The 18,645-nt window shown below is 33.6% G+C and overlaps 1 protein-coding gene across 1 annotated transcript in view; it reads right to left on the bottom strand.

The window, feature by feature from the left end:
* Positions 1-5,861: 5,861 nt before the first annotated feature.
* The window catches only part of B3GNT2 (UDP-GlcNAc:betaGal beta-1,3-N-acetylglucosaminyltransferase 2), a 37,125-nt gene continuing 24,341 nt past the window's right edge, over positions 5,862-18,645 (bottom strand). Inside the window, exon 2 of the mRNA XM_074287025.1 lies at positions 5,862-8,450. Within this exon, the coding sequence (XP_074143126.1) occupies positions 7,248-8,441 (1,194 nt within the window). The 5' untranslated portion in view covers positions 8,442-8,450 and the 3' untranslated portion in view covers positions 5,862-7,247. The remainder of the gene's footprint in view (positions 8,451-18,645) is intronic.

Raw genomic sequence — 18,645 nt, 5'->3', positions numbered from 1 at the left:
AAGGAATGAGCATTTGTTAAACTTTCATTAAGTCCCAAAGACTATGCTAAGCAAGAATTTGTGGGAAAGTGCTATGGGAGGTTATTTGGGCATAATTGATGCATCCAAAGTATATAAATAAATTTCCTAAAATGCAAAATAAAATCATATTTCAATTTAGATCCTTGCAAGAGGCAAACTCTGTAATTGTAATTTTTTTTCCTTCCTTTCCTTAGCATATCCTTTGATTTTCTCTTGGGATCCAGCTGATATTGTTCTATTCAAACTTATCCTAGCTTTGATCTTTCTGCTTTTGGCAACAGTTCACAACTTTCTAACTAGCCCTATACAGCCTTTATGAAAACTTAGCTCCCACTTTGCCACTGGATCTCAATTTGTACCATATTAGCCTCCTTGAAAAGCTCCTCCTTTCCAAACTGTTAAGTGAAATTAATCTTAAGAATATATCAGAATATGTCTTTTGCATTCCCAATCTTTCTTCTAACATACAGAATTCTAGGACTAGGAGTTCAAGTTTAGTATTCTTCTCACTACTCAGTGTTGGAGAAATTATATATAGATGGAATTTTTGTATTGGGAGATACTTTCTTGTTGATTCAGAAGTGACTCTTTTTTCCTACAATTTTGACTCTCTGCTCATTTGTTGAAGATATTTTAGAACAGCAAAGGCTCCTATTTAGGTAAGACTTGATCTTGATGGACTTTGAAGTCCCATTAAACTCTGAAATTCTGGAATTTTTTCCTGAGTATATCTAGAGCTCCTTGCTACAATTCTTCATACGATGTAAAATGGCTAAGCATAAACTATGGGGAAAGAAGAGGAAAAAAAAAAAGAATGTATATTCCCAGTAACAGATAAAATGAATGACAAAGGAAAAAAATACAGGGCAATTTTATTATAAATTTAAAAGGAAAAACAGTTGTTCTTAATAGATTTGCAGTTTTATATACAATCATCTTTTTTTCTGTTCTACTATGTTATGGAAACACTTGTTTTATTTAAGTTCAGAACAAAATAAATTAAATTTAAGAAAAGAAAAAGGGGGAAAAAATGAATGCCAAAGGGAAGGTACATATGGAGCTAATTACAGAATAATGCTGAATTCTATTTAGTTCTATTGATATGTATATATTTATATATACACATATTTTTATATTATATATATATATATATATTCATCCTACCTTAGTCACAGTTTCTGCCAACTGAAATTGAATTTAGCCACAATTTGTAACCCTCCAATCCTCTGCATTTTGGAAAGCTATGCCTTCCATTACATTGTAAACTTCTTGAAGACAAGAACTGTATTTTGCCTCCCCCTCCCCCCCTTTTTTAATACTTAGAACTTTGCACAGTCCTTGGCACATAATTAGCACCTAATAAGTGTTTATTGACTGATTACAGCACTATCTCTAGGAAGTTCCACCAAATAGATAAGGATTCAAGTATGGCCAAGTAGGGCCAATTCTTACTTGCAATTTCAGGACCAGTCTAACTAATAATGGAGATTCATCATAGATAGACTGGAAACTAGATGAGGAATTCTTTAATCTTGGCAATCCTAAAGTAACAAAAAATGCATAAGGACTCAATCTTATGTGGTTTCCTTCCATTTTAAGAGAGATAGTAGCAGAGAAAAAAAAAAACAAAACAGAGGATACTAAGAATTAGACAGTTTCTAGACCATCTACATAAATAAATGAATGAAAAATGTATTCTATAAATATACATTTAATTGCTGGCTTTCTAAATGTGAAATCTTTTGTCCAAGAACCAAGAGTTGACAATACTCGAAGAACAGAACATTTTGGTATTATTTTCCCTACTAATTAAATTATCACTAAACTAAAGGGAAATATAGGTTGCTGTCTCCTTGAAAAGACAAATGGAAAGAAAGAGGCAAAAGGGAGAAGTAAAAGTGATAAAGAATAGAGGAAATAAATGTCCATTTCCTGGTACAGATCACAAAACTGGCTTTCAGGACAGAGATTTCAACTATTTAGGTATTTGCTAGAGAAAGATCACTTTAAGATAAAAGCAAAGCACCTGATATTATTTCCTTGCCTTACTGATAGTTTCTCCTTCCAGAAAGCAAAGAAATAATGTGGGATAATATACTGACTGCAACAATATAAATAAAAACAATTCTGAAAAAGCAACAGAAGACCAATGAATCCTGATCAGAAGCTAAAACATGCATCCTACCTCTAAGTATAGAGTTACATACCTCTGGGTGTAAGGGAGAAATGTTTCATAAGTGGTAAAACTTGGTTATTTTATTGGTCGGTTTTTCATATTATTGCTCTTTGTTACAAAGTAGAATTCAGTGAGTGGAAAGTATATCTTCACAGGAAATTCCTATGAAAATTGTTTAAAAGATCCTCAAATATTAATCTTTAAAAATAGAGGGCAGGGCAGGAATTAGGTTATGCACTGATATTTTGAAATTAACTCTTAACCAATAAGAAGGAAGAGATTGATGGTATAGGAATAATAGGTAACTTAAGGAGAGAAGGCCACATCTATGATATTTTAAAAATTCAAGATAGTTTATGGAATAAAACAAGTATTTCTATAACAATGTGATTTTTAAATGATTGTACATGAAACTAAGTCTACCATATGCAATTTGCTAATCCTTTTAAGTATAATTGCCATGTAAATTTCTTTCCCCTTCCCTCCCTCCAAAGCCCCCTCCCCTCTTGTTTTTCTTCCCTTGTTTCCACAGAGATGGTTACTATTGAATGCAAGTGTGTGTGGGTGTGGGTGTGGGTGTGTATTCCTAATAGTGATAACTGCTGGGCCAAAGACACAACTAAAAAGCTAGTTGAAACATTAACTTTAGCAATGTAGCATGATATAAAGGAAATTCACATATATTTCAGCATTTCTATATATCCTAAGCAAAACCCTGAAAAAGACAGTAAGATACCCCATTTAAAATAACTAGCCCAGTTTAAAATACGCAGGAATATGCCTGCCAAAAACAAATCTAGGAACTATATAAACAAAATTATAAGAAAAAATTTTCACACAAAATCAGGTTTAAATAATTGTAGAAATGTTATTCGTGGGCAGGCAGGAACAATGTAATAAAAATGTCAATTTTATCTAGTTTATATATTCTTATGCCACCCCAATTACCAAAAAATTATTTTATTGAGTTGGAAAAAAATTAACAAAGTTCACTTGGAAAAACAAAAATTCAAGAATATCAAAGAAATTAATGGGGGGGAAAAAAGGGCGATTAAACCTAGCATAGGAGAACAATACACTTATGTACTATTGGTGGAGCTATGAATTTGCCCAGTCATTTGGGAAAGCAATTTGGCTATAAAAGTTACTAAACTGTGAATGCCCTTTGATTCTGCTATACCATTATGAGCTCTGAAACAATCATACATTTCACAATAGATAAAAATTACAAACTAAGAGATGGTTCTACAAGAGAATAGCTAAGCAAATTATGGTATATGGATGTAGTGAAATTATTATTGTGCCATAAAATAACAGAAGAAACTGGAGATTTCTATGAACTGATACTTCATGAAGCAAGCAGAACTAGGAGAACAATTTTATACAATGACAACAAAAATCATAGAGAAAAACAACTTTGAGAGACTTTGGAATTCTAGAATTATTTTAGTTGTTGAATTTTAAGACACACATCAAATAAATTTAATTTAATTTAAAAATAAAATTTTTATTTGATCCCTGTTTGGTAGCCTTATTTGACAAAGGAGAGAAAGGAGACTGGGAGGGCAAATGATTTGCTCATAGTTAACAATTCTTATTTCTTACCTGGATGCAGTATCTTAGGACTTCTCTGGTTGACTTCTCTATACTATCATTATTAGTACACCTAATCACCCTTAAAATCTCATCAGCTTTGATACCTTACCTCTATCTCTCCAATTGCAAAGTGGGATTGTGAATTCTGGAAGGACCTCAAATCAGACATTTCTTTACTTTTCACCTGACTGCATGAACTTCAACTTTGACTTCTCCACCTGCAGCTGGTACTTTCCCTTACAACTTCGGTTTTCAACTTCCTTTTTTGTTTAAATTGTAAATTCCTTGAGAACAGACACTTTCTTTTTCATATTTGTATCCCCAGTATTCAGCACAGTACTTGGATGTCAATAAATTTTTACTGTTATATAGCTAGTGATAGTTAGAAATGGAATGGAAGTCATGGCTCCAAATCCAATCTTCTTTCCACATGTTTCCTCACTGTTTCAATGAGACATATTTGAAGTTAAATATAATATAAATTATTAAAAGGTATAAAAGAAGTATTATAAGAATTTAAAGGAAAAAGCTCAAAAGATTTATTTATGGCTCTGAGGGTCAACAAAAGCCTCAATGAATTGGATTTTGATGTGTAAATTGCAACTGCAATTCCAACTACAAAAGATATGCAAAGGACAAGAATTGCAGGTCACACACACATACACACACACACACACACACACACACACAGAGTTTTTGTTTTGTGGAAGCTTAAAATTTAGTTGCTCTTAGTAGTATTCTTATTGGCTTTAGAAAGGTGTTAAATCTTTCAGTGAACATTTATTAAGTAAGAAGGGGGTGAGACAAGATGATATTGGGGAGCATCAATAGTTAATTACCAAAAATATTGCCCTTTTTGAGTGTTCTCCAAACTGTGACAAAGCATCACTATTGGCAATTCAGAAATATTTACTGTCCAAGAACCTTGCTCCAGCTCATCTCCATTTTTCTCCCCTAGTAGATACAGACTCACTAAAAATTGAGTGAATGAGTAGACTGAGAGTAGAGAAATATTAAACTTTCAGGGGAGAAACAGATGCCTGAGAAAATGCAGAGTAAGTTACATTGATAAATACAAATTAAGACACCTTCCTCATGCAGCTACACTTGTATTTCATAACCATTGCAAAAGCTGGCTGTGGACTTCCTTCCAAAAAAGTCACACAATCATTTTGCTATAAAGATGAAGGTATGATTAAGTCCTCTACACAGTAAGCCTGCTGATCCATTAATTCAAGACACCAACTAGCAAAGAACTGAAGGGTAATTGATTTCCCATTCAATTATCTAAAAATAAATTTTTTTAGGCTCACCACGTGTCTTCTACCTGGCTTTTTTAAGTATTGAGAATGTTGTCAAATTTCTCTATATTTGCAACTTTGACTACTGTTTTTTAAAGTTTATTTCACATTGAGAAGAGAGGCTGCTTGTTATTTTTGTGATAAACTAAAGGTAGGCCCCAAGTAAAGATAAATCAATATGATATAAAATATTCCATCTTCCTTAAACCCCTTGTTAATATTCTAGCTGGAAAATCAGTCTGAGCTTCCTTAGTATCTCATTAATTTAACAAATTCATGCTACCTAAAAAAAAGTGCTGCTGTGGACTATAATTTACAGTTGTGGACTCAGAAGAAAGGAGATGTAGAGCTGGAAAGGCCCTTAGATGGAAAAATCACTTGGCTAACCACTTTATTTTACATCTGATGTCTAAAGAGTAAAATGAATTGCCTCATGTCACACATGTTCTAAGTGGCAAAGTCAGGATTTAAACTAAGTGTGACATCAAGTTTATCATTCTTTCCATTCTGATATACCACATACTCCCTTCTTTCCCCAACCCCCTTAGCTGTCTTACAAGATCTAGAAATAGAAAAACTTTTTTTATTGGTTATCCCTGTTTTAAACTTTCCAAAATGGCTTCAAAATTTGGGTTATTGGAATAGAAATCTTCCTTAAGGATTAAGAAAAATACTGATGACAAAGAAATAACACATTATTATGTACATAAAAAAAAAAACCATTAAGTTCTAAAATGTGGTAGATGACAAAATGTTACACAAGAGAATTAAAAATACACAATGACTTTATTTCCACCCTTTACATAGTCAACTATAATCTATGATGCATAAGAATTCTCAGTGACAGAATAAGCATAAAAATGGTACTTCAAGATAACATGATACTGGATAATGTGCATAAGACAACAGTTTGGCAGGATTTTGTTAAATCTAATAGTATACACCCAAAACAACTTTTTTGAATTCAAAAATAACACTTAGTTTTATTTGACATGTTACATCTTAACTTTTTAAAAATATCATGCTCTAGTTAAATATTTAAAGGACAACACTGTATACAAATAAAATATTACACAAAATATATTTAACAAAATGTTTTGGTCAATCTGAACAATAAATAAAAACACAGGCACTTCTACATATAGACACTGGAATCAATCACTAATCAGAATAATTATTTTATACAAGCAATGTGAGAAATATGGCAAGAAAAGAATTCGAGTTCAATAGACAAAAACTGTTCATAAAATGGTCTTCACCTTCAAATTATTACCTGAAGTAGCAAGAATTTCCCTCAAGGCCCACAGGACCATTTAGTAGTACAAACCAAACAATCTTAAGTGTTGAGCAATTTGATAACAATTACCCATTAGCAGATCATAATCATCCCTTGCCAACATGAGAATGGGGACTACTTTTAAAATGTGATCAGCAAAAGACAAGTTTACATGTCTAGCTAAGATTTAAAATTAAACAAAATATCCTAATAATACTGCCTACCATCCCCAAAGAAAATTTGTGTCCCCACTCTCGTTGCTATTATGAAAGGATGCTTTTAAAGTCAGGTCTAAGGGGAAAACTGTCAGTCAGTCAAGCTGGCTTCATTTTGAAAAATTAGGGGGCCATATTGACTCAAAAATACTGTTGGGGTGGCAGCAAAGACAAAGGTGACAAAGAAATTATTCCTAAATTTAAGTTTCTCTAGACCATATTAATATGAAATTCATTGCATCTCAGACATAATTTTCATTAAAATGGCTTTGTACCCAGGAAATTTACAACAACCAATGTACTATAGAATAAAGGCATAGTAACAACTCCTCCATTACTTCTGAGAATAAAATAAAGATAAATCTAATTGTGCAATTATAAACCTGGGGAACTCATGACTTTCGAGGTGAAAGGGTACAGCATTCAAACATAATGACCCCTGGGCAGAACTAAATTTTCATGCCATTCTTTCCATGAAGAATTATGACCATATGCATTCTCACTTTCCAAAATACTAGATGAAAAGTTTAAATGCCTCTAAAAAGATTCCAGAAAAAGAAGCAATTCCAATGATTCAGCAAGAAATTACACCTAAATTATAGGGAAAAAATTAGGACATTTTAAAGATATATTCTCTTATGCATATTTTACTTTCATATATTTCAGCAATTTACACGAAGATTTTGAAGCTGGGACCAAATGCTAATCATTTCCTGTGGTTTTCTGCTATGTACTAACATTAAGTCTGTGTAAGAGCAAATATTTTTCCTGTTTTTTTCTTCTATATCAAATGTTCTGAAACCTCTGTGTTTTTCTGGAGCGAGGCCAAGTTTTTGAAGGCACATGCCAGTATAAACGTCATCAATGGGGTAGAGAAGGACCTGTTCGGACACTTTGTTCAGCCTCAGGGCTAGACTGCCAGAGTAGAGAAATCCACCCCCTCCTGCGTAAGGAGGATAGGCACCTTCATAAACACTTTCTGGGATATAGTACTTTAGCTTTTTCTCCCGGTGAGGTCCAGCATCTTTGATCACATCACCTATAAATAAGTCTTTGGCTTTCTCCTTGGATATGCTATTCAAGTAATTTAGGATCTGATGAGTATTGACAAAAACATCATCATCCCCCTTGAAAACAAACTGGACATCTGGACAAGAAGTGCTCACCCACTTCAGAAACAGTACTTCTTTCAGAGTCAAGTTGAAGAAAGTATCTCTATAATTCCAAAGAAGAATGTCTTGGTACTTCTCACTCTCGAATTTCAACATATCTGAAAGGTTGGGAAAATGATCCTCAGGGGGAGTCTGTCCCAATAAAAAGACTCTTACAATTGTTTGGTTCCCAAAATTAGTCTCTCTTCCCCAGGATTCTCGAATTGCTTCTCTTCTATCAAAATGGGATGTGAGCGACTTAATAGCTAGCAGAAGGAAAGGTTTCTGCTTGCACTTTTCCTGCTGGTCTATCAGTAGTGAATAATTTCTACATCTCAGATAAAGCAGAAAATCTTTAAATCTCTCAGGTAGGTTTTCAAATTCCTTAATTGCTGACATCACCGATAGGTCCGGCTCACAGGAATTAAGAACACTTGCATTAGAAATCAAATTTTCTTCTACTGTTGTATTAGCCAGGATGCTCAAAATGGGATTGTATAGATGATTTAATTTCTCTTGTTCCCTATTCCAAAAGGCCTTGGCAGGTACATATTTCTTCCAGAACTTGCCTTTGGGCAATATAACTTCTCCTTTTCCACGTTCTTCTTGATTACCACTTTTGGAGACTTCTACAATCAAATAAATAAAAAAGTTTGCCATCATCAGAACTCCCAAAAACTTTATCCTTCGGCGTCCAACACTCATTTCTCATATCTGGAAGAAAAAAAATAATAAAGAAAATCAAGACTATTAGAAACATAACAGGTCAACAATTTACAATTGTTTATTGACATTTTTTCTTATACACATTCTTGTATTCCATACATTTTTCCTGTACAACTAAATAAGACTAAGTCAAGTCCTGATAGCCATTGACTAGCTAGCTAGCTATATTTAGCCATCTGGTTTGTTGGTGTATGGGTTGGTTTTTTTTTGGTTTTTTTTTTTTAAAGCCTTCACTGTATCTACTCTAGACAGTTCCATGTGACCGGATGGTTATGCAAGTAATTTTTTTAAGATCCATAATTCAGTTTTTAGTTTCTCTCTGCCAAATCCCCAAAAGGCTTGTCCCTGAAAGGCAAACAAACAACATTTTCTCCTATTAAAAATATAAAAGGAACTTATAGTGTGAAAGAAGATTAAAGAATATGACCTCCTAAAAGATATGAGGGTTATTTTTGCCTTTATTTATTAACTCATAGTAAACCAACTCTATCAACTAATGGTATAGTCTATATCCTGGAGGCTACTGAATAAAAACAAGACACATCCTCAGAATTTGAGGGCAGTGTCAGAAAAATACTAATTTCCTCACAACAATCATGGCATATATGGAAGTACTTGTTATCCTCATATGAAAGATGATAAACTTGACTTTCAGAGATTCATCAGAATTGTGATAAACCCAGATCTCAAATTAAGGCCAAAGGGGAAAAAACATAAAATTAATGAGATCAAACTAATATAGAATAAAAACACCACAACAAGATTGTGAATAAACCTTGTTGAGGCTACATTTTCTCCCAATTCAATCATGGATAGAGAGATGTCTCCTAAATTATCAGAGTAAATGTTTCTCACTAAACCTCTAAGAACTTAAAGTGCCACAAAGAAACTGATATGTAATGAATTCTTATACCTTCAAGATGATGATGTCATTAAAAAAAAAAAACTGGTGAGATTATAGAGGGGAAAAAATGAGGGAATAAGAATTTATTGATATTTATCCAGCATGGTTCAAAGACTGGATATCATGTAATCTATCTTTGACAGACATACTAAAAGATTCTGGTACCCAAAGATGATAGCCTATAATAACTAGCACTCATGTACATGTGTTTTACAAATATCCTGTTTTACCCTCATAACAACCCTAGGAGGTAGGTGTTATAATTATCTTACAAATAAGGAAACTGGGGTAGACAGAAGTTAAATGATTTGTTTAGAGTGACACAGCTAGACAGTGTCTGAGGTCAGGTATGAACTTTGGTCTTCTTAACTACAAGCTCAGAGCTCTAACTACTAAACCAGCCAGCCCCCAACATCTTAAAAAAAAAAAAAAAAAAAAAAAAAAAAAAAAAAAAAAAAGCAGAGAGGAAAGGATTAAACATTTAAAAATAGATCTAAAAATGCTTAGTAAGAAACTCCTTTTATTTATAATAAAGGCAAGATAGAAGGGAGAGGAAAGAAATAGTACATGGGCTTTTAATGATTTTTTACCAGTCTGAATTTGTTGCTAAAATGAAGGTATCTATTTAAAAAGATCTCAATAGTTAATTTTATTGAAAAATGAAGAGAGTGTGCTAAAGAAGACTCAGAATTGACTTGTGTGTGTGTGTGCATATATGTATGGATGTGTTTGTATGTGGCTAGGAGGGAAGAAGTTGGCATATTTATAAGGATTATAATTCATTTTCAAAGCATTTCAAATATAGACCATTTATGATTAGATGTTAATTATAATTTTAAATTCATTCATGAGGTAAAGTCTAAGGAGACAGAAGAGATATTATTTAAACAGTCACAAAATCTCAGAACTTCAAAGAGGAACTGATACCAACTAGAATAATCAATATCTCTACAGAAATCCTTCAACTATCTCAGGCTTAAGCAATTTTAACTGCTAAAGAATACAGTGGCTTATGTATTTTTTTAAATGTTAAGAACTATTTGTATTTCATGCCCATTTCTTCCCCCCCCCCCCTTTGCGGCTGGGGTTAAGTGACTTGCTCAAGGTCACACAGCTAGGAAGTGTTAAATGTCTGAGTCCAGATTTGAACTCGGGTCCTCCTGAATTCAGGGCTGGTGCTCTATCCACTATGCCACCTAGCTGCCCCTCATGTCCATTTCTATTATCTATTATACAAACAGAATAAAATTAGAGAGATCCAAGCCAAATACATATAATCCCTCCACATGACATCCTGGCCACCTTTCATTACTGTCTTTGAAATTAGAGGCATTAGAGTAGAGTGACAATTTTATTGGATTCAGGAGTTAAAAGATCTGGGTTTATCACAATTCTGATGAATCTCTGAAAGTCAAGTTTATCATTTTTCATATGAGGATAACAAGTACTTCCATATATGCCATGGTGGTTATGAGGAAACCACCTAGACACTGGAAAGCTATTATTAGGAATTATCAATTCAGTTATCAATCAGACCCCAAGGAGGTCATTATTTTTGCTTTCTGGATGTTGCTTTAGGTATGAACAAAAGCTTTGGTTGAAAAAACAAATATTACAATTCCTTTTACCACCCAGTTAACATATCATGCTTTTTTAAATTTATAAAACACTTTATATGAGATTCGATAATAACTTGTAAGAGAAAAGAATCCTTTTCTATTTCCTCATGCCACACATGTCATACATTAATGTAAAAAATCCAAATGTATGTTCTATAAGAAATAATGATCAGGTTGATTTCAAAAAATCATGGAAAGACATGATGTTGAATGAAGTAAGCAGATAAGGAGAACATCATATGCAGTAACACCAAGATTATGTTATGATCAACTGTGATGGACTTGACTCCTCAACAATGTAGTGATTCAAGTTAATCCCAATAAACTTGGAATGGAAAATGCCAATTGCATCCACAGAGAACTATAGAAACTGAATGGGGATCAAAGCACAGTATTTTTACCTTCTTGGGTTTTTTCTCCCTTTGCATAACAAGGCAATTATGGAAATATGTTGAAAAGGATTGCAAATATTTAACCTATATCAGATTACTTGCTATCTGGGGCACAAGGGGGTAAGATTTAGAACACAAAGTTTTACAAAAATGAATGTTGAAAACATTCCAATATATTTCATGTATTTGGGGAAAAAAATCCAAATATAATGGAGTTCCATTGTCACTGATGGAGAGAAGAGTTTGTTGTAGAACACTTTAGATCAGAGGCAGCTAGGTAGCAAAATGGAACACCAACCCTGGAGTAGGGGAACCTAAATTCAAATGTAGCCTCACATACTTTCCTAACTATGTGAGCTTGGGCAAGTTAGATAACCATGACTGCCTCCAAAAAAAAAGAAAATTATACATCTTTTCCATCTTTTGTCTGTTTGCTGTCCTTTCAGTTTTAGCCTAAAATGTCCTCAGGATGATCTGGCTGAAACAAATCTCTTACCACACTTTTTTTTTTTTTTTTTTTTGGTTAAAGCTTTTTATTTTCAAAACATAGGCATGGATAATTTTTCAATATTGACCTTGTGTTCCAAATTTCCCCTCTCCCCTTTCCAACCTCCTCCACCACCATCTCCCCTAGATGCCAAGTAATTCAATATATGTTAAACATGTTAAAAAATGTTACATCCAATTTATGTATACATATTTATAAAGAAAAATCTGATCAAAAAGGAAAAAAAAATGCAAGCAAAACAAAATCTATGTTGTGATCCACATTCAGTTCTCACAGTAGGTGTAGATGGCTCTCTTCATTACAAGGTCATTGGAACTGGCCTCAATAATCTCATTGTTGAAAAGAGCCACATCCATCAGAATTGATCATTTCATAATCTTGTTGTTGCCATACACAATGATCTCTTGGTTTTGCTCACTTCACTCAGCATCAGTTCATATTAAATCTCTCCAGATCTTTCTGAAATCATCCTGCTGATCATTTCTTATAAAATAATAATATTCCAAAGCATTCATATACTGTAACTTATTCAGCCATTCTCCAACTCATGAGTATCCACTTAGTTTCCAGTTTCTTGCTACTACAAAAAGGGCTGCCACAAACATTTTTCACATGTGGGTCCTTTTCCCTCTTAAGATCTCTTTAGGATATAAGCCCAGTAGAAACACTGCTGGATCAAAGTGTATGCACATTTTCATAGCCCTTTGGGCATAGTTCCAAATTACTCTCCAGAATGGTTGGATCAGTTCACAACTCCACCAACAATGTATTAGTATCCCAGTTTTCCTACATCCCCTCCAATATTCGTCATTATCTTTTCCTGTCATCTTAGCCAGTCTGAGAGGTATGTAGTGGTACCTCAGAATTGTCTTAATTTGCATTTCTCTGATCAATAGTGATTTAGAGCACCTTTTCATATGGCTAGAAATGGTTTCAATTTCTTCATCTGGAAATGTCTGTTCATATCCTTTAGGAAAAGATATACTGATATGAGTGCAAAAGCATGCAACTAAGATGAAAGAAGGATTAGAAATTGTGCCACATGAGGCACTGGAGATGTTTGACCTAAAGAAAAAAACTTGGAGGCACATGAAAGCCATCTTCGATTATCTAAAGTACTGTCATGTGGAAGAAAGCCAAGAGTGGGAAGGAGTAGGTAGGTGGTAAAAAGAGACAGATTTAGTCTTAATACTAATAGAAAACTTTCTACAAATTCAAACTACCCAAAACTGACTTGATAAAGAGTTGAGTTCCTTAACCTCAAAAGTCTTTTCCATTCAAAATTAGAGAACCACTTGTCTAGGCTATTCAACCTCCCTAAGATGATCCTTCCAATTTTGTGATTCTAAGATATATCTTAGACTAGTAACAGTGAATGCAACTGCATAGGGAGAAAGTCTAAAGAGAAGGGTGAGGTTAGATTTGTAAATTAACAAGAAACCGGAGACAGAACCAGTGGAGCATGTCACAGAAGTCAAGGGTGGAGGAGAAACAAAGAAGAAAGATTAATTAGTCAATAGTATCAGATATCATAGACAGGTTAAAGAGGATGAGGACCAAAGGAAGGACACTAGATATAATGATAAAGGGATTCATTGAACAAACATTTTTTTTTCAGAGTGATAGGGGAAAAAAAGTCTCTTCGGAGAGGATGCATAGTGAGTGAACAGGTAACAAAGAAATGGAAAGTAATTTTTCCATAAAGTTTGTAATAAAGGAAAAAGGAAAAACATAGAATGAAACTTTTACTTTCAAAGGAAGGTTAGCTATTTATTACTTGGCAAAACGTATGGAGTGTTGACATCATTAAGAATCTATAAGACTTGAGCTCACTAGCTGTATGACCATGGGAAAGTAACCTAATTTTTTAGCCTCATTTCCTCATCTTTAAGATGAAAATAATAATAGAATCTACTTTTCAGAGTTATATAAGGATCAAAAGAGATATAGAACATGGGAATTTGTTTTGTAAACCTTAAAGCACACAAGAAAAATGCTGGAGTTATTATTGCTACCTTAGCATATCCATAATTACATAGAAAGAAGCCAGTAGTCAAAGAAATTAAAAATATAGAACTCATGGCAGATAGAGCAAGATCTGAAGGAAGAAAGTAGAGAATGGATCAAGACAAGAAATAGGACCACCTTATTCTCTGAAAAAGAAGGGTATTAGAGAATGAATGGGTAAAGACAAATATAATTTTTAGACATGTTAATAACCTAAGAAGGCTCCCAACAGATGGCCTGAAGAATGGTTGAGAGAGGAAACAGGTGTTTTAGGAAATTAAATATGGAATGACTTAAGTGGAGAATCAAGTCATTTCTGAGCAGCTGGTACAGACTCATCTGAAGTTTTTTGCTTAAGTTTTAAAATGAATTAAACTAGCTTTATACTAGACTTTCACTAGTAATGCTCAGGAGATAGGGAATAGAAATTAAATGATAAGGGTAACCCATGGTTAAGGATCAGTAAGACAGAAATGGTAGAAACTCAAGTGGATTCTAAGATATTAGCATATTTCTAGTATAATAAAGTATGGTTTCAGACAGTATTCATACTCCAGAAGTGATCATACTTCATTCCCATTTGTCATCTTTCTTCTCCTTGCTTCCAAATTGCTGAGTAGAAATTTTTTCACAATAAAACCAAATATTTATAAGCCAATTATTTGTAATATTTAATTTCCTTTGCTTAAATCTGCATTTGTAACAAATTCTATGTAAGTTCTAAATTACACTGAAATCACTCAGATGACTGGAATTATATTTGCCCCTCTATCATTTTATTATCACAGACTGCAGCTGACCCTCGATTTTTGAAATCTAAGTCAGAAGAACACAAACAGGTCTTAACCTAAACAAGGCAAGCCTTAAGTACTGCTGGTCCAGTCACATCATTTTCACTCTAGCTAATTATAGAAAGATAGCTCATGAACAGATCAGTTGCACAGTGATAAATTTTAGGCCAAAGAAACTAAAATTTCAATTTAATAAAGCATGAAGGGGTTATGAGTTGAACTGGAATATCCACTACAATGCAAACACTAATTCTTGGAGTACTTAACTATATTAGAACACTTGTGAATACAAAAAAAATTATTTCTGAACCCATAATACTTTTGCAATAAAGTAATTGCAATAACAAGCTCCTCAAGAGAAGAGACTAATCTATCATTACCTTTCTTTTTAACATCAGATCTTAGCACAGTGCTTGGCACATAGTAGGCACCTAATAAATACAAACTGACTAATATCTACTAAGAAATAGGCACTCTGCTAATCTGTGGGAATACAAAGATGTATAATTAGTCTGGGAAACACTGCCAGAGACTGTGTGATCTAATGAAAATACAATCATGGTAGAATTCAGAACCATCACATCTCAAGAGTTGGAAGAGGTCTTAGAAACTATCAAGTTTATTCTCATAAGAATCCCCTCTCTACACCTAGTAAGTGGTTATCCATCTCTAAGACTTTAGGTGGCAAACTCTACTACTGAAACATTCTACTCCAGTTTTAGACAGTTCTAACTGTTTAAAAGTTCCTTCTTCTATTAGGGCAAAAATCTTGCCTCTTTGCAATTTCATCCCATGGCTGATATAATTCTGCTCTAAGGTCATGCAGAATTTACTTAATTCCTCTTCTATTCAGAATCAGAAACCTCTGAGTTGTAATTCAGACTCAACACATTTACTAGCTGCCATTTGGCAAATCACTTAAATCTGTCTGTTTTCTCATCTGTAAAATGGGGGAAATGACACTACTTCACAACATTGCTATCAGTCCACAAACATTTATTAAGCACTCACTATGTGCCAGGCACTGTGCCAAGAGGATCAAATGAGAATGTGTTGTAGTGTGGAAATTTTAACCTATTCTATAATTGCTAGCTGCAATTATTATTATTAATCTTGTTTCATTACTATTGAAGGCTATTCTGTCCTCCCTAAGTCTTCTCTTTTCTAGCTAAAGATCTCTAAGTAAACTTTGTAGGATCTCTAGTGCCCTAATACTTGACTTCCTCAAGATTTGATCCCAATATTTCAGCTATGAACTGAACTAGACCTAGAGTAATCTCGTCCTGGCACAGCCACTAACCAGCCTTATGATCTCAGAAATGCAATTTATCTTCTAAGTCTCTCAGTTTTTTTCATCAGCAAATTAGGTCCCTAAGCTCTTTTCAAAACATTTAGAATTCTATATGGTTACAATAATTAGGTTGAAATATTTTTGAAATAAAGCCTTTAAAAAATAAAGCCTTTGACTCAAAAATCTCCTAGGGATATGTATACCTCAAAGTGGTCTATATCAATATCTCAAAGATGTCAAAATACTTATAGTGGCACTTTTTAGTAGTAGCAGAAAACTGAAAACAAAGTACATGCCTATCAATCAGGAAATGTTTATACAAGTTGGGGTAGTGCTTAAATTTTACAGAATCCTACTGAGGGGAAGACTTATTGAACCAAAGCAAAATGAAGTAAGTAGAATCAGGAAACCAATATACACAGTGTCTATAAAAATGGAAACCCAAAGAATGACAACCAAAATGCAAAACTTACTGCTGTGAAATTATCATAAGCAATCTGTAGTCCTCCCCCCCAAAATAAGATGAGAAGACACCTCCCTCCCTTTTTATTCCCCTCAGAGATGGAGAATGCCTGTGCATATAAAACACTGTAAATATAATGTCACACTTAATATTGTTTGGTTCTGCTACAAACTCTTTCTATTTTATTTTTTTGTTAAAAAATGATAGCTTTCTTAAGGGAGGGGAGGAAGGATACACAAATAAGTGTTCTTATCTTGCAATATATATTATTATTGCAAGAAAGATTTGAAGCTCTTAATTTTTAAAAAATGGACTTTTTATTATTATCTTATTTGTGCATCACTTCCACTTCTCAAAATATCCTTCCTTATTTAGCGGTTGTAAATCCAGGATCTTTACCGTATGGCACTTTTTCTGCATTATGCTATGTCAAAAGGCATCCTATTCCATTTCCACAGACTACATTGCCAACTGAGATATTTAATTCTTCAACAGGGAAATAATGCCAAAAGCATGTAAATGATGCTAAGAGAACATAATAAATTCATCAATTAGAACTTTGTTCAATATATTTTTTACTCCCATTCTATCACATCCACACATCTCTGTGCTAAGAATATATACATATAGGTGGCCCTCTGCACCCATGTAGCAATCCAAGCAATGTCCTCAGAAGCAATCTTTTCTTTTTTTCTTATTCTTTGCCTTGTACTACCCCAAAGGTTCTACGAGTTAAAGCAACTATGTAATAGAGCTCTTTAAAGTCAACCTGCTTCTACCTGCTTCTAACCTTTAGTCAGTACTTATGGGGTAGGAAGGTCCAGTAGCAACTAGCAAAAACATAAAGCTTATTCTTTGCTCATACAGAAGACCAAATCATAAGCATAGGAGAGAATAGCAATACTTTGGACATCTTTCTATTACTGACATATTAGTTATTCTTCTCTGCTCCTCATCTCTAATCTTTCCAACTCACAAAGGAACAAATACTATGATAAAGTCAGGGCAGAAGGGGAGGAGAGACTAATTTGAGAAAAGTTATCTATTTCTGTTCTAGGATATGGCTTTTGTTTTAGATTAAAAACACCCTCTTTATCTCACTGGGATTGTAAGGAATATCAAAGTACAGAAAGGAAGCAAAACCTAGTAAAAGTCTCTTCTTCCTCAAATTTTTCTAGATATCTCACAAAATCTCAAAGAAAAAAAAAGGAGCTCAGGTGCTATCTAGTTCAAATAAGAATCCTCTCTACCCTCAACCGTGAAGATCTCTTTGCAATGGGGAAGAGTTCTTATCCATACCTTACATTGTATTATGCTCATCTGAATATAAAACATAGCTCCCAATTGAATAGAACCTCTAAGCAATGGAGGGACTGACTCCTTGAGTTTTTATTCTTATGTAAGGATTTTTTAATTTTATACAAGGAATGTAAGGCTTCAGGGGGGAAATGCATGGTCAAAATATAAGCTGTTATCTTTTATCTTTGTAAACCTCATTAGTCTAGTTCCTAACATATTAATATGTGCTAAACTGTGTTTTAAAGATACAAAGAATAAGTATTATTACAGATCAAATGAGTTATTTCTAAGTTTTAGAGCTTTTATTTTTTTTGCCGGACAGTCACGGGGGCAAAGGTTAATTTTTGTGTGTGTCTGTGTGTGTGTGTGTGTGTCAGACTCTCAGAATAACATTTTTAACTGAATAAAATTAAATACAGACTTTAACAGAAACCAATTATATTGAAATAGTTATTATAAAAAATTAAGTCACAAACTCCAGGAGAAGAGCCTTTGAACTAAAGGTAAATAGTATCAGTCATAGCCTATATAAGCATTACCTGGCAAGTAGTCTTGGTCAACTTTTCTAAAAATTAACAATGTGGCTTGGCTTTTTAACCAATCTTAATGAGACCTCCTTCCCCTCACAGATGAATGGTAATTGTTCATTTATAGTGATATTGATCATTTATTCATTCACTCAGCTTCAGGGAAAATTCAATTCAGGCAAAAGGCAGTCCTTGCTCTCAAGAAGCTTATAGTCTAATGAAGAAGACTACAAGCAAATAAATAAATAAATAAATAAATGAGTGTGTGTGTGTGTGTGTGTGTGTGTGTGTGTGTGTGTGTGTGTGTGTGTATTACTCATTCAAAATGAGAAAATGCAACCATGACTCAAAAATTTTTATTTGAAACTAGTTGGATTGCTTT

Source organism: Sminthopsis crassicaudata, chromosome 2 (genome assembly GCF_048593235.1).
Source record: "Sminthopsis crassicaudata isolate SCR6 chromosome 2, ASM4859323v1, whole genome shotgun sequence".
Lineage (NCBI taxonomy): Eukaryota > Metazoa > Chordata > Mammalia > Dasyuromorphia > Dasyuridae > Sminthopsis > Sminthopsis crassicaudata.
This window is presented reverse-complemented; position numbering and strand designations above follow the sequence as displayed.